This window comes from Phyllostomus hastatus, unplaced genomic scaffold (genome assembly GCF_019186645.2).
Source record: "Phyllostomus hastatus isolate PE091 unplaced genomic scaffold, TTU_PhHast_1.1 phas_scaffold_129, whole genome shotgun sequence".
NCBI classification, from domain to species: domain Eukaryota; kingdom Metazoa; phylum Chordata; class Mammalia; order Chiroptera; family Phyllostomidae; genus Phyllostomus; species Phyllostomus hastatus.
Genome location: NW_025334009.1, coordinates 15,335,998 through 15,353,404, shown reverse-complemented (window position 1 = coordinate 15,353,404; position 17,407 = coordinate 15,335,998). Strand labels below are relative to the sequence as shown.

General features: G+C 47.3%; 1 protein-coding gene across 2 annotated transcripts in view; it reads right to left on the bottom strand.

Annotated features, from left to right (window-relative positions):
- The window catches only part of OSBPL10 (oxysterol binding protein like 10), a 243,446-nt gene that overhangs the window by 46,205 nt on the left and 179,834 nt on the right, over positions 1–17,407 (bottom strand). For both annotated transcript variants that reach the window (XM_045856914.1, XM_045856915.1), the window contains one exon: positions 10,951–11,105. In XM_045856914.1, coding sequence (XP_045712870.1) covers positions 10,951–11,105 — 155 coding nt within the window. The remainder of the gene's footprint in view (positions 1–10,950; positions 11,106–17,407) is intronic.

Below are 17,407 nucleotides of genomic sequence, written 5' to 3'. Positions count from 1 at the left end.
CTCCTGTGGCAAACCTGGGGCATGCTGTGAAAATCAGCCCACCTGGGCATCCCCCCCATACAGATGTCCAGTGGCCTGGGTCCACAATGCCAACTCATCTGGCTGGTTTTTAGGCCTTCCTGGGAGAGAACCCAGACAAGACACCAGCAATAAAACTGCCTTGATGATTATTTAGCTACATCTGAAGAGGCTTAATTTGAATAAGCTATTAATGCAAGTCCTTTGTCAGTCACACCCCATCATGCAAATAAATATACATGTCATCATTTACACCCAGACTGCTCTTTTGGAGGACTAACAAAAGAAAAACCAATCTCACGTCAGGAACCCAGAAGAGCATAACAACAAACGCTCTTCAGGGGTTTCCATCATACTTCAAACCTGACAATGACAACGACATAGGCAGGACAAAGGACAATTCGAATAAACACTGATTCACTCCTGAGTACCTACTATGGGCAGGGCACGGAGCTGAACACTGAAAATACATGATCTCATCTAATTCCCATGATGTTTCCAATAGGAAGTTACCATGAGCATGACTGCTGGTAACTCACGTGCCCACGGCCTCACGCCCAGTACGTGAAAGAGCTTGGGTTCACACCGCTCTGTCAGCCTCCAGAGCAGGGACTGTACCAAGACATCAACGGACCCCCCTCCCCATCAAGGGACAGGTGAACTGCCCTCTACTCTACACCAAGGTCCTCGAGAGAAGGAGAGAGGGAATATCAGCATCATTCCTCGGATCCTAGAAATGCCATCACTGAACTGGACCTCTCTAAAATACCTCTGGGACTTTGAGAAACTCTTCTACTCGTCTCAAACAGCCAAATTACCTAAAACAGGATCTCTCGTTGACTTTATTATTATTTTGTAGCTTAGGTTCTATCAATTGTTTCTTCAAAGAATCTGTGTGATTTTTTTTTAAGATTTTATTTATTTTTAGAGAGAGGGAAAGGGAGAGAGAAAGAGAGGGAGGGAAGCATCAATGTGTGGTTGCTCTCACATGCCCTACCAGGGACCTGGCCCTCAACCCAGACATGTGCCCTGACTGGGAATTGAACCGGCGACCCTTTGTTTTGCAAGCTGACACTCAATCCACTGAGCCACGCCAGCTAGGGCTGTGTTCTTAAATGATATAAACAAAAAGCTTGCTTTTGTGAAGTGGGCATTCTGATGCCCATAAAGGCTTTCCGGTACAGCTCAGGAAGTAGCGGGGGTTACATCTGTCCCTCACTCCCCAGGGCATGAGGAGTCCCCCTCACCCAGTTAGGAACCGCTGATCTCACACAGCAGCCTCTACGCAGGCAGCATTTCCTCGTTGTGGGCATTTCTGTAAAAATCCCCTTCTAAGAAGTTTTTAGCTCTAAAATTTCATAATGGAATTTTTAAAAAGGCGTGGAAACAGAACTGTAGTCTCTTTCTCTTGCTTCCATTTCTTTCCTCAGTTCAGTACCTGAACTTGGCATCAGTCTGCTCTGGGAAAACTGCACAATCCCCAAGGAGACATTTTTTCTCCCTGAACTACATGATATGTATATTTCCTTTTTAAGCCAGAACTACACGCTGACCCTGCATTTTAACACAGGAGCCACTGAAAAGACAGCATCTGAAATCTGAAACGCATTTTCTAAACAATGCCATTCGCAGTGTAGGTCCCCTTCCAGAGTCACCCACCAAGTTCTCCTAAACATAATGTGGGCGAAAGGCTATTCATTCACTGTAAAGAGTGGAGATTTGACATTCGTGTAATATTAATTTTTAAATAGCTACAAAAATGTTATATATATTTCTTATTCTTTTTAAAGAAGTTCTGATGAAATCAAGTCAAATGTGAAAAAAGATTTGGGGCAATCTGAAGAACACGTCCATGGTTTTACAGATCGCAAAACTATTACGTAAGTCAACAATTATGCTTCATTTCATTTCCAAAAAAGTTATGGTTTCCTTTTCCTCCATGTAACTGTATTTCTGCCACTCTTCTTGCACTTATTCATGATGAGGTCATTTGCTGAGATCATCGTAGCCAATAAAGAGAGCCACACGTGATGTAAGGAAAATCTGGTGTCCACTTAGCTGGCTGTGAACAATGAATGACAGAGAAAAAAGACAACGGTGACAGGGTGTCACACGACACCTGACAGCGCTTGTCACCTGGCAGAGCCCACCCACTGCACCTGGCCCTTGCTGCTCTAAATCTGTCTGCAGTGGCAAGGACGGCTCTGCTCCTGGGGTGACAGGGGACAAGAGGGATGGCCACACAGCTGCTGGTAAAGTACGTTCAAGTGTTCAGAGAAGTGGCTGGTTGAGGCCTACACGCGCGGGGTCTGAAATCGCCAACGGAACTCAGACGATTCCACAGCTATCATTCTCCGGCTCTGCTTTGTCCACACGCACACACAGTCTCCATGCTGCCTGGCTGCTCCCACCTGCCGCTGTTACCCCAAATTTTTAAATTGACAATTATTATTTAGTACACAATAAGCCCCCACATTGCACAGCACACGGTCCATCTACAAAACCCAATACCAGTGGCAAAAGGGACACGAGAACTCATTGATTGATGCAGGCAAAGCCCAAAGCACTGTATATGTGAGAAAAGACCTTACTCTTTTCTTCCATAACATTCTTTCCCCAAGACCATAAATCTCTCAGTGCTGACTTTCCATCTTAGAAAAGTGAACGTCATCCCAGGCAGCATATAAATCACCGTGAGAATAGTTATTCATCATGGGCAAATAAAAATATAAGCCAGGCAGATGGCGAAAAGCTCATTTATACTGGTATAATTTCATGGGACTAGGCAGGCAAGGGGGGGTACGCGTAGGGAATTGTAAAATCCGGGGCCACATTTACGAGATGAGAAGAAACACGCAAAACAACGGAATACTAAAAATGATCATACCACATCGCTACCACCTCTTCGACGCTTCACGCCTGGTTCAGCTCTGACTTCCTCCCTTCTTGGGAACCGCAATGGCGGGAAGGCAAAGAGAAGAGAGGGACGGGGCAATCCCGGACTAAATACCGCAGTGGGTTAAGCCCTTTTCATTCACCCGTTTCAAAGCGCTTAATCCTTTGGGTACAGCTGCGGGATGGGAGAGGCTGTACCACTTGGTGCTGATTTTTCTCATAGGGCTCCAGCTCGCAAATGGCAGATCACAAATGCCAGCTGAGGCTGGCTCCCACCCCAACACTCTGGAGGGTGTTTATGTCACAAAGCCACATGGCCTGGGGGGAGGGGAGAGAAGGGAAGCAACAGGGTGATCCCTCCTCCGGCTACCTCCAAAGTCTGGCTTATTCCAGCGTTAACATCCATTAAGAGCCCCGAGACACCCTGCTGGCCCCCGAGAAACTATGATTTGGATCCTACCACCCTATTCCACCTCTCTCTCATAAAAGCAGCGTCCAGCCAAGAAAACAAAACATTATCACTCATGACAAGGAAGAGAGGAAGGGGAAGTGCAAAGGGATGGCGGAAGGAACAAGACTTTGAAAAAGTATTACAAAGTGAAATTCATTCCCCAAAGCTGTACAGGAAATGATGCTGCCATGCCCGTATCAGAGAGCTCATTAGTGCTGCCAAAAACTAAGATCGAGAAGCCCTTGGAAAATGCCCACAGGGCTCAGATGGGTGTGAGATGGTTATGTCTGCTGTTGGCTTTTCAACAAGAGATGAGATGGTTATGTCTGCTGTTGGCTTTTCAACAAAAGAAGAAAGGGAGGCAGAAAAATGCTTTTGTGCAAGGCGGAAAGCCCTTAAGCACGACAGCCTATCCGAGGACCATAAAAACAGGCCTTCCAATTCCAGGTCGCCTCCCGGTTGCTCCTCTGAATTGCCACGGGCCTCAGGGAAACGTGCAGCCGCATACTGCTCGTACCTCACGGCCTGGGCATACTAACCTGGAAACACCACTTGGCTGAAAACCATTTCTTCTGCTTCTCATTTCACTACTTAAAACATAATTACACTGGGTCCTCTCTCAACATCATCTCCAGGTTCTGCGACTTTAACAGAAAGTATATATAACAAAATCAACTTTGCCATAGGCTGATTGATATGAACAAGAGTTCAATTCCTATGTCATCTCATCAATAGTATAACAAAACAACGTTAACTAAGACAGCGTCACGTGAGAACCTGCCGTCTAACTATTGTGAAATGCCCGTGGAGTGAAAATGCTGAGCATCTTAGCTCAGGCTGCACAACAAAATACCACAGACTAGGTGCTTTCAACAACAGGAGCTTATTTCCTCACAGTTCTAGAGACTGGAAGTCCAAGGTCAGGGGGCCAGCATGGCTGGGTTCCAGTGAACCCAACCTGGTTTGTGGACGGCTGCCTTCTCTCTGTGTCCTCCTCACGGGGTGGACAGAGACTGAGATCTCTCTCTCCCCTCCCCCGTTCTGTCCGATGAGGGCCCCACTCTCATGGCCTCATTTAACCTTAATTGCCTCCTGAAGACCCTACCTCGCACACACAGTCACACTGAAGGTCAGGGCTTCAGCACATGAATTGGTTCTATGAGTCTGACTACTATTGTAGCTCATATAAGTAGAATCATGCAGTACTTGTCCTTCTGTGACTGGCTTATTTCACTCAGCGTAATGTCCTCAAGGTTCATCCATATTGCAGCACACGACAAAACGTTCTTCTTTAAAAAGGCAGAATGATTATCCATCACCCATGTGCATACATCTTCTTTAGCCATTCACCCACTGCGGGCTGTTTAGGTTATTGCCGCCCCTTAGCAATGATGACCAACGAAACAATGAGTGCAAGTATCTCTCAGACCCTCATTTTATTTCTTTTGGATAAATACACAAAAGTAGGACTCCTGGATTATGTGGTAGTTTTTTTTCTATTATTTTTTTTTAGGAATCTCCATACTGTTTGCCAGAAACCTGTATACCAAACCAGGAAACACCTACCAGCACAACTCCTATTGGGTGAGAAAATTAATTTGCTTGAGCTACTAATTGTTGGAATCTCTCTTATTTGCAACTGAAAGAATTGTACTGGGTATAGGCAATGGTGTACACTGTAAGGAAGGGCACTGGCTTGGGAGAAAGAAGGTCCACATACCAACCTGGTCCCTAACACTGACAGCCACTCCAGTTTGGGGAATGGCCATTTGACCCCCAAAGAATATTCTAATCCTAAGATACAGTGACTCAAAAGCTATGATTCGAAGAGAGAAAAAGTCTGTTCTCCAGAATCGGAGGCTATGCAATCAAACTATCTGACAACAGTGTGGGGGGAGGAGTGGGGTGGGAAGCGGTAATCATACCAAATGAGAACCTACTTGTAACAAATTCTAAGAGGGGTCAACGGCACTCCCTACATAGCAGTCCTCCGGAATTAAACTTTGTGGGGTTATGACAGAATTCAATAACGTGTCTTTCAAGCGCTGTGAGTCGGTGACAGCTGCCTCACTCCTTGGTCAAACGGCTGACAACAAGTAAGTATGTGTCAAGTAGGCTGAACCATCCTTTAAGACTGATAATTTGTGTTATAAGAATTATCCAAGGGATTGAAACAGTGTACTGCCTTATTTTCAAAACCCTATCCCCACGCCCGATACCCTTAACTAACACCTACCTACACATGTACATGATGTGGAGACGGAGAATGAAGAGAGGACAGTAGGTCAAGGGGCCCACAAGGCCCAGGCTTCAGTGCACATGCCTGTGGATTCTCCCCCCGCCCCGCCCCCGCCAGCGTTTACGGGGAGCAGTTCAAAAGTTCGGTGCTAAAACGACAATTCGACCAAGGGCACGGAAACTCTCCTTGGAGCAAAATTCCTATTTGTCCCCTTCCTTTACTCACAAAACAATTTGCCAGCCCTGGGGAAGGGAGGAGATTACCACACGCTTACTTGAAAATTCAGCTCTGCAATTTTCTAACCAAACCCCATTTGGCCCATTTACACGCTGATCTAGTGCTCAGTACTTCGGGACGCGATAAGAAGTCTTTCTGGTTGGGGGCGGGGAGAGGGGTAGCTGCGTGTGGTCTCTTGACAGCATCGTTGCCACCCCAATACAGACAATTAACCAGACAGAGCTTCTAATGAAACACTCAACCCAGGGACTGGCGGCAGCTCAAAGGCAAAGGCTTAAAACCTGCTCTGCACAGGGTCTCCAGTGGGAGGGATTAACAGTATTAATCGTACTAATTCCGCACCTTCCCTTCAGGCCAAGCGGAAGGCATCTGGGCACCAAATAATTACCTCCAAGGACTGCACGACATTATTTTTAAATGCCCCTCTTTTTCTGTGTCATCGATGGGGGATGTGACGCCGTTTCTCAAGTTTAACAAATGTTCTTCAGCTGGGGGCCGCATACGCAGACTCTGGACCCAGTGGATACTGGTACCCAGTGACAGAGATGCCATGGACTGCTGGCTAACACCGAGACACGGGTGACTGTCACACGGGCTATGCAAATGAAGTAAGCCGGGCTCACGAGGCTGCATCTTGTGTGATTCCATTGAGAGGCCGTTCTGGAAAAGGCAACCCTGAACGGATATGAGACAAGAGCGAGTTCCACGGGCGAGGTGGAGGCGTTAACCAGAGAAGAACACACGGGAATCCGGGAAAGGGACGGAACTACTGTCCTAGACTTTGATTTGTTACAAGTGAGAAAATTGCATTTTAAATGGGGGAAATTCATTATTTATGAATCATACCTCAAGAAACCTGAATTTTGAGGAAAATTAAGGTCTTGCCCCTTGGATACGTCCTACAGGAAGGCAGGCAACAGGGCCACATGGCAGCCCTGTCACTCGGGGCTGTCGCCACGCTGCCCTCAGCTCTCCTGGCCCAACAGCCCAGCCAGTCAGGACCCAGCACCGGGAACTGAAACGACTCCAGGTATTTCAATTAGAAGGGGATTCTGCGTGGGAATTCGGTGCCCAAAGAGTCACTGAAAGATCTGGGGGAGCAGAAGTGCCCCTCAGACTCTTTAATTCCAGAACACGCCACAGGAGGGGCCAGGATCTAGCCGCTGGGAAGCTGCCGCCTCCCCGACAAGCTCCCCCAGGCGGGTGGGACTAGGGCCCTAGAACAATGCGTCTGACCCCTGCAACTGACTCTCAGCACTCACATCCCCACGGCCTCACCTGCCAGCAGCACGGGGTCTTCACCTCAGGCTCCCAAACCTCACACAAATGCATTTATGAAACCTGTCACGCATTTAGAAACCTCGCTGTAAGAAAGCCGGGGACAGGGAGTGGTTAGGTTTCCAATCAGAAGGGTGCGACACGGGTCCCGCTACTAGAAGAGGGCCAGTCCTCAGCGTCTCCCCCATCCTGGTTCCCCCTGTCCTGGAACAAGGCATTCTTCAACACAGAAGGCAAACAAAACCCTTTTTCTGTCTACACTGCGGTTTCCAACGGTGTTGAGACTGGAAAAATTGCTCTACTAATGGATAAAACCAAGATCCCGACTCATTTTTATTATGGAAGAGTATTTCTTTTTCACATTTAGTGGCAGCCCCAGCAGAATAAAATGTCAAGATCCCTGCATTTGATAACACAGCCAATCACGGTCCTAGCTCATGCATTAAATACGCACTGCTCTGTGAGTTTTATTCTGCTGGGAATTAGGCAGACTAATCTTGAAAATGCATTAATTTTCCAGACATCTGTAAGTTATTTTATGGTAAGCCAGAATCAGAGGAGGGGAGGGCGATACTGTGATTTATAAGAAGAAAAGACTATCTCTGGTCTTTGTCTGCATTCCTGGAAGACAGCTCCTAAAAGCCACAGAATTTCCTGACAGATGAGAGAGATAAAGGTATCTTTTGTTGTGTTATTGGGGTAACTTCAGGAAAGCTGCTAGGTAACCGAAGGATCGGGAATGGTTGCCGAAGGAACCAGATTCAAAGGTTGGAACTTATAGTCTCCCCGCAGGGAGGGCAGAGGCTGGAGATTGAGTTCAATCACTAGTAGCCAATGATCTAATCAACCATTCATTCCTGTATAACAAAGCCTCCAAAATCCCGAAAAGAACAAAGTGCAGAGAGCTGCTGGGTTGGCGAACAGGTGCACGCCCCAGGAGAGTGCACACCTGGAGAGGGAAGGAAGCCCCACTCCCTTCCCTCTGCATCTCTCCCATCTTTTATTATAAACTGGTAAATGCTTCTGAGTTCCGCGAGCCAAACCAGCAAATCAATCCAACTCGCAGAGGGGTCACTGGAATCTCTGAACTACAGTCAGTTGGGCAGAAGCGCAGGTGACACTGAACTTACATGGCCGGCATGTGAAGTGTGTGTGTGTGTGCAGGGGGGCGGGGGGGGGGGGGTCTCATGGGACTGAGCCCTTACTCTGTGGGATCTGACACTCCCTCCAGGCAGACAGTGTCAGCATGGGGTTGAATTGTGGACATCCAGTCTGTGTCCAATGAGAATTGGACTGAGTTTATTGCTCAGTGGTATTACACACACACACACACCCAGAGGGGAGGTATCTTTTATCTCTAATTATTGCTCCTAAAGACCTAACTTGATCAAAATAATTTAAAAAAAAAAACATCTCTTTAGGTAACATACAACAATAACTACAATCCTTAGTTTCCCAGTGATCACTCAGAATAACTGTATTCTCTGTGCCAAAAGGCTTAAGGACCCTTCTTATAAAGAAGTTTTCCCCTTTAGGAATTTCACTTCCTTCTTGGGTCATTTCTTTAAGTTGTACAAGGAGATGGCACTGTAAACACTTTCCTTTTTCTGACAGGAAAACTATTGGGTGGATATTGCTAGCTTCTCTAACTCTTGAAGGAAAAAAAATATAATGAAGCAAAATTGCCTAAAATAAGAGCAGTGTCCAGGCAACAGGAGCTGCTGGGGTTGCGAGGACCATCTCCCAGGGCTGCCACTGGGAGAGCGGAGGGGTGTCTGCAAAAGCACTCTAATTCTCCCTCCTCACACGGCAGCGAGTCTCCTACAAACAACACCTTATGTGGCTCTCACAACGGAAGTAAGGGCAAAAATGACAGCCAGACATTAATGATTGTCCCTAACTTAGGGGGAAAATGCTCTCCCCTGTTCTCTTTCAGAGTATTTTTTAAAAAGTTGCAGGTGAGAGCTAGTTATTTCTTATGGACAATTACATACGATCCCCTGCCAATGGTACTGACTGGTGAAGGCGAGTGGGCCATGATTTTATGTAAAAAGAACAGACCCGGCCTCCCTAACTTCAGGGTCAGAGGAAGCACCCAGCGGGGAAAAGCAAGAGAAACACCAAGGAGGAGTCCCCGAATAAGGAAGACCCCCAGCCCTGATAAGTAAGCTTCTCAGGTCATAGCCCCTGTTTGGTTCTGCCCAAGAATGCCACTGAGGATAAGAATCTCAAATATTTCTAAAGGTCTAAGAACTTCTTTCTGTACTCTTTAGATTTCTCTCTAGAGCAAGAGTTTAAACAGGTATATTATGGTGTGAATCCCCAAAGGTTCTTTTCTGAGAAAATAAAGGGAACTGAACCTTTCAACCCTCCACTGCTAAGTACCCCATCCTCAAAGGCCACCCCACCAAAGTGTCTCAAAAGAGCAACACGACCGAGCGGCTCCTAGAATTTCCTCAGTTGCCGACTTACCTTCCAGTTTACCTACACAGCAGCGGTCAGTGCTTTCAACCTGAAACTCACTGTACAGGTAGAGGCCAACTGGCCTTTCGGCATCTCACATCCCCTGTGCGTTCCTCACCCCGCAGAGGCACCGCGTCCACAGTGATGAGACATGCGTACGCAGGCGGGCCCTGCCTCTGGAGGAACTCAGCTACCAAGTCACTGTGAGAGGCCGTAATGAGGTGAAGCTTGGAGAACGATTTCCATTGATAACCAACGTCATCTGACTGACGAAGCTGCCTCGGGGCTTTCAACCTCACAAAACAGGTTTCGTGAGCGTTCCACACTTCCCAGGCTAAAGTGACCTCCATTAACGGTGTGAAAAACCTCTCACGTGGTAAAAGTGGGGCTCAGCCTGGGTCAAAGATCATGTCAACAGAGCATGTGCATCAACAGGAAAAGGGGCTCTGGCCAGGTGGCTCAGTGGGTTGGAGCATTGTCCTGTGCACCAAAGGGCTGTGGGTTCGATCCCTGGTCTCAGGGCACATACCTAGGTTGTGGGTTCAATTCCTGGTCAGGGAGTGTATGGGAGGAGACCAGTTGATGTTTCTCTTTCACATTAGGGGGTGTGTGTGTGTGAGTGTGTGTCTCATCAATAAACATATCCTCAGGTGAGGATGTAAAAAAATTTTAAAGAAAAAGGAAAAAACAAAATTAAGTTCTGACACATAATAAAACTGACAAAAGGCAACATTACACCTGGCTTCCTTCTAGCCACCACTAGACACACGGTCAGCCACGAGGGCCATGGGACGGGGTCCCTGAAGCCTGTCCGAGCCCGGCTGGTGGTTAAGACCTGCAGAGGCTGCCTCTCCCTGGCCAGGCAGGGCAGGCGTCCCCTGCAGCCTGGACCCGGGCTGCAGTGCAGCGCCCAGAGGGAGCCTCGGCCACCACCCCGTGCACCCTGGGTCTGCAGCATGCAGGAGTCGAGCACGTGGGGCAGGGCCTTCAGCGCGAACCACACGGAGAAGCCATTCTTCAGGGGAGCGACAGAATATATTGTAACTGCTCCCTTCCCATCAATAGGCATCGCTTTAATGGGCGTGTTAGAATTTCTCCCACTTGAAGTTAACATGATTCCCATTTCAATGAAAAACGGGAGAGCCCTCATTGGTAGGATCACAATTCACCCACAGCAGCTGCCAGACACAAGAGCAGACGTGCCAGACATGCATGGGCTGATTTTTTTTTTATCTCTCCAGGCAATGCTTCATTTTATAATTTGTCTCCTCTTAAAACAAAGAGCCAAGCAAGTTACAAATATAATGAGTACGTCTCTGAACAAGCGATAACACAGGCCACGAGAGTGCAGAGAAGACTGCTGGCTTACCTCTGGCTCTGGCGGGAAGGCCGGTTCATCTTCGGCCGAGTTGGGTAAAATGGCCCAGGTTATGTTGGCACTGGCTGGTGGCAAAGAGCCAAAGGTCCCATTTTTCAGCGGCTCTGTGGAATGTGACTTGGGCCCGTGCCATCCCAGGATGTTTTCTGAAATAAAGACCTAGATTGATGCCACGTGCTTTCCAAATGAAACATTTAGAGTTCAAGAAATAGCTGCACCTCGCTGTACACAGAGACTGACTGGAAATGGGCGCACTCGCGCGTGGACGGGGTGAAGGTAGGCGGGGCTTGTTTTGAGTGGCGCACCACGTGCAGCTTCGGATCGTCTGTGCATGAACTCGCTCCCGCAGAAGCGGCCGTCTCCGAATCCCAACAGGCCGCTTCTCTCCCCGCCCTTGGACACAAATGATCCTCATTTCCCCCACACTGCCGTTTCTTCAAGGTGCTTTATTTTTTTTTAACTTAAAAACACTTTTTTAAAGGTTTACAACAAAAACACACAAAAATCAAATTTTACAAACACAGGCAGCTCAGAACGCGGTTTAGCGCCACTGCACACGACGGCCACAGGTCGGAAGGACGGCTACAGTGTGACCGCGTGACGCCGCCTCCGCCGTGAGAGGCGGCTGGCGTGGAAGTCCCATCGCCGGCAACAGATGTGGTCATTCCGTTCCAGCGAGGAGCACGGGAAACCAACCTGGGAAACCAGACAAAAGGCAACACTACACCTGGCTTCCTTCTAGCCACCACTAGACACACGGTCAATCACGAGGGCCATGGGACCGGGTCCCTGAAGCCAGGTGTAGTGTTGCCTTTTCTAATCCTCCCCCAATCCTTTTGGGGGGGGGGCGGAAGGGACAGGAGTCATCAGAGGTGGATTTCTTTACCCTTTCAATAGTGATTCTTCCATTAGAGTTAGAATAGGTCTCAAATCCAGCTGACCTACCTACCCCCTGAAGCTGGTTTTCAGTGTAAATTCAGGGGTCAGTGATGAAGAAATGGCAGGCTGAAGGACAGACCGCCTCAGGTGAACTTGAACTTAACCTTTCAGCATCTCAGATGTTCTAGCCATCAAGTAATCACAGGCACCAGCAGCCTTTTCATTAAAGTTACTCCGAGAAAAACCTACACGTGCTCCTACACGTGTGTTAGTGTGTGCAACATTATCCGACCCAACACGTGATTATGCAGGAACCTTTTTTTTTTAAGTGTCACGTGTTACATCATATAACTCTGCTGCTTAAAAGCCTCAACTGGCTTCTCGCTGCAACTGAAACAGAATGCAAACCGCCTGCCTTGGGAGGCTGCAGCCTCGTTTCACTCTCTCCCTGTCCACTGCTCTCTATCCTCAGGCCATGCTGCTCTGTTTTCCGTTCCTCAAGGGAGCCGAGCTCATGGCAGTCCAGAGCCTTCGTGCATGCTGTTCCTTCTGCTCGGAGTGCCATCCCTCCGGTCCTACGTGAGGGGGAGCAGTGTCCTGCATATACCCAGGGACTGCCTACATGTCACTTGCTCAGTGAAGCCCCCTGCGATCTTCCTGGCCATCGCAGCCCCTAAAGGCATTCCTGTCACATTGGTCAGCTCGTTTCCTGTCTTCACACACTTCACACTGTCGGAACTCACCCTGCTCATGTTATTTGTCCAGCGTCTTGCACTCCTCCTGAGAAGGACGGCCCCTGGCAGGCAGGGACAGTGCTGCCCGTGCCCATGGCTGTGTCCCGAAAACCCAGAACATGGTCTAGCAAAGGGTGGGCACTTAACAAGTATGTGCAGAATGCATGAATAACTTAAGATTTTCAGAGATAGCAAATTTCAAAAAATGTGCACATTTTACAACCTCCCAGAATTAAAAAAATTAGAAAGGAAAAGTAGAATGGTGGTTGCCAGGGGCTAGGAATGGGGCTTGAGGGCAGGAATGCGGAGCTTCTGTTCAATGGGTACAGAGTTTGAGTTTTGCAAGACGGTAGTAAGAGTTCTGGAGACTGCTCACTCAACTAGGTGAATGTATACAGCACTACTGAGCTGTGTACTTAAACATAGTTAATACAGTACATTTTGATATGTTTTTTTACCATGGTTTTTAAATGGCAACAAGGCATCCATACATCCATCCTTGACGTCACCTAAAAAAAGTGGAAATGCACAGCACTAAAGTCAGAGGCTGCAGGACAATGTCCGTCCAGACTTGGGTTCGAGACACCAGAATCTGCCGTGAGGATGCTGAAAAGCTACTTCTTACCTGTCCGGCTGATCAGCTCCTGCTCAGAGTCCTGAAGCTGCACTCAGATCTTAAATTCTGAGCAACTGTCTCATTAATACTGGGATACCACTTTTTAAAATTTTACTTATTACACAAGCAGTAGATGTCCTCTAGATTCATTAGAAAAGCCTAAGAAGCACTAGGGAAAATAATGAGATCTGCTTGCCTAGCCAGCCAGGATAGTGGCCCCTCCATCACCCCCACACCTCAAGTCTGTCCTTTCCTCCCCTCCCTTCCACCATCATTCAGAGATGAAAATCCAGGGACGACAGAGCAAGAAGTAGAGGCTGGCCCAGGCAGTGATCTCCTGCATCCCAGGATAGACAAAAGATCAGGACTGGAGGACCGGCGATAGCAAAGCATGCTGGGGGCGGGTAGTTTTCTGTATACACTCTGGATTCAGAGTATCAAAAAACCAATGAGTGAGGACGGGAGAGAAACCCATCTCAGACCATTCCAGCTGCTGTAATAAATGAGCACTGGTTTGGGAGACTCGACAGACAGGTCTCCTTTGAGGATGAAGGAGGACGATTCTAACCAAGAGCGAATGAAACGGGTTGTCTAGAGCAACAGCATCCTCAGACGGCTTCGAGGAAGAGTGGATCTCTGAAATCTCTAAAGGGAGGTGTCAGAGAATAAAGCATCAGGAAAGGTGCATCCACAGCACAACACGGGCTGAAGCAGCCTCTGTGAAACAGGAACAGAAGGAGGAGTCGGGTGGAGGGGGAAGAGGAGATGAATGCACTGTGGCATTACAGGAAGAAATGAAATCAGCAGCAGTGGAAGGAAAAGGAACACTGCAACAAGAAAAGAGCAGAGTCAACACTGTAGAAAGTCGAATAAGAAGCCCATCGAGATAAGGCGGTCCTGCCGGGGTGCAGCTGCCAAGGGCACAGCAACAGCGATTAGACAGAACATAATAGAGACAACGCACAACCTCGAGCCAAGAGATCCCGACGGACAGTGATCAGATCTATGGGACAGAAACAAGGAGCGACAGCAGGAGCAAAGAAACAGCCGGAGCTGAAGACGGAGCTGAGGGTGTGCGGCTCAAACAGTCCTGCAAAAGTTTGGCAATATCTTCTTAGGCCTCTTATGGCTGAAATTTCAAACGCACACAAAAGCAGACAGACAGAGCAGTTTAATGAATGCCTAGCTCGTGAAGTTTGGCAACATTTTTGAATAACAAAAATCAAGAGAAAAAATTTTCAATCATTTAGGCAGAAAAATTAGACTTGTCTTCAAGTGGGAAAAAAATCAAGCTAGTCTTGAATTTTGCTACACAACACTAAATGCCAGAAGGCGAACAAAGAGAAGAATGGGGGAAAAAAAGTCCATAGATTTGGGGTGGGGTGAGGGATTTGGGGGGATAATGCTCTTCCTCAGCCAAATTATCTTTCCTCTGCTAACAGAGAGTCCGTATTTATTGGGCTCAGGGTCTATTGTACACGGCTTGCATGTGTTACCTCATATAATCCTAATGACAGCCCATGAGGCAGGTCCTACTATTGCGCCCAGCTGACAGATACAGAAACAGAGGCACATGGAGCCAATGAAGTGGAAGGACTGAGATTAAAACCCAGGCAGCCTGGCTCCAGAGCCCAGACCGTTCAAGTCCACACAGTTTTCCCTTTCAGCAGCACTACTGAAGAGACTGGGAACATACTCAGCCTTCTGGTGGACAGGGAACTCCCTGAGGACGTATGATAATACCCTCGTATACAAAGAAAAGACGCAGAATCGAAAAGTCAAGACCGAAGAAGTCACATATAAAAGGACTGGTGGTGAGCAACGAACCCAGTAGAACACAGAGCTGAGCGCGGCTGGGACTAGGCTGAAGCGAAGACACCCCCAACGCATGTGAAATTTAAAGAGCCACCAAGACACTCAGTAACCCCGATAAATGGTATTTTCACACGAGAGTAATACAATCAAAGTTAATAAATTAATACCCCCCTAAATCCTACAGAACTTAATCTCACTTGCCTCCACCTCATCCTCACCATGTGGAATCCTCTCTTGACTTAAAATTTTGATATTTTGTTCGTCCTTTAGTTTTCACATTAATTTTGGTTTTAAAATATTGCAAAGCACTATTTTTATCTTAATTATTTTGATGTCCCTTAAATTTATGCTCAAGGCAAGTGCCTCTTTCACCTCACCTCAGTCCCCGCCCTGGAACTGAATGGAAATTTTTCTAAATATGGTTACATTACTGAACATTAAGTCAAAATTATTTTACAGATTTAATTATTATCACACATTAAGTATTAAATTAGTATTAAAATATTAAGAATCGCCCTATATTATATTACCAAAAATCAGGGAACAAGGGAATTAAAGTATGCTGAGTCTTCATTCCTCAAGGAGAGAATCAGAAAATGGGTGTGTCATCCTTGACTTTGCTGATTAGAAAAATGCAGGTTAAAGAACGTGCATGAAAATGTAACGGCACCACTACTAAAATTTATAAACACATCTTTTTCCAAAACACTATAGAAGAGTAAAGGCAATACAAAATAGAGAGAAAAAAACAAGAAAAGCAACATAGAAACATAGAACAACAAACAGCAGTTAAAAAAATAAAGAGATTGCAGGGAGAGCAGGGCATAGGGGGATAAATGGCAGTGGAGAAAAAATGCAATCAAAAAAGCTAAAAAAAAATAAATAAATGGATTATATTACTCTATGGAATGAGTCTTGAGACTGTGTCATAAAACAAAATGCAGGTCTAAAGCACATTTCATTAATTGTGAGATGCACCTAATTTCCCCATGTTAACATCTCTGAAATTGGAGTTCATCTCACAATCAACGGCATGTCGCGGTTTAATTGGCAACTTTTTCTTTCTGGTGGAGCAAAGGAAAATGGCGTGTTTTACTGCTGACGGTGTTGGACAGTGGAATAAATATGCCTCCCCTCTGGAAAGTGACTCAGAAATGTCTGAAGTGGAAAGGAGGCCAGAAATACCCACATGAGGAGGAGACTAGGATCAAAACATTACCGCAGGCCGCTGACTGATGATTAAACCAAATAGCTAGGTGCCAATCACCTGTCACTCTGGTCCACCCTCAGGCTCAGGGGCAGGGAGCTCATCAAAGACGACACAACAGAAGAGAACAGGAAGGCGAGGGGTTGGGTGGTCCAGCGAGTGGCAAATCCCATCCTTAAAATGGGCATTTACACACACCTGGAGCTCCTCACACAGCACACCTTAGCGGACGTGAAGAAGAAAAGCAACTATGAATACCTGGTTCCCCGAGCCGACCAGAAGAAAGGGCTACAGGAGATTTCACTGTGCGCTTAAAGGTCTGACTGTGGAGCGGTCTTGACCTGTCCTCGGCCTCTGTGTCAAACTTTGTGTGCAGTGCCGAGAGCCGCCGTGCCCATGCCGGGGCGGTAAGGCCCTGCCAGGGCCCGTGACACGTGACAGCATGTGGCAGGTCTCTCCCTTGTCCTTGAACAGTGAATTCCTGCCTCCCGGGTCAGTAAACCTGGAAAGGTGCAGCTCCAAGGTGCAGCGAGATGGACAAACTTGAGAGAAGCAGAAGGCACATTTACAACGGAAAGCTGGGATGTTAGCGTCTAACAGCTGTGTTTTGAGAAGCTGCCACTCAAAATCTGTGTTTAGGAAGAAATTTAAGAAAAAAACACCCATCTGACATACTCTGCAATGCTAGTTTTTTTTTTTTTCCTAATATGCTATTTACTGAAGGAATCATCACGCTTCCGTCTTGGCTTTTCATCACAAAATAAGGGAAGGTGGCTTAGGGCGGGCACAGTTCACCGAAGCAGGAGGTGTCGGGAAAGAAGGTGTACGAGCCAGAGAAAGCACAGGGGATCTCCGAGTGGCGGGAGGGAGGAGAACTCTGGGAGTCTGGAGATGTCTCCGGAAAGCAGCGAAGCGCAGCGGAAGGAAGGAGGTGATTGGCCAGAAGAGCCAGGAAGAGTCCTCATCATGGTCTCACCTCTTTGACCCTTTTGCCAAACCCCCACAGGGGAGCGGGACCAATGCAACTGGCTTATTAACTGGACACTCCACCAATCTTACTGGAGAATGAAAATGTTATTACAGGTATGAGTTAAGAAAAGCGCATTACATTCTGCTCTGGTTCTCCTCGCACCAGAGGAGAACCAATTACACGTCTCCTGCTCTCTCGTCCTGATTTATGTCTGAGGGCACCTGCGT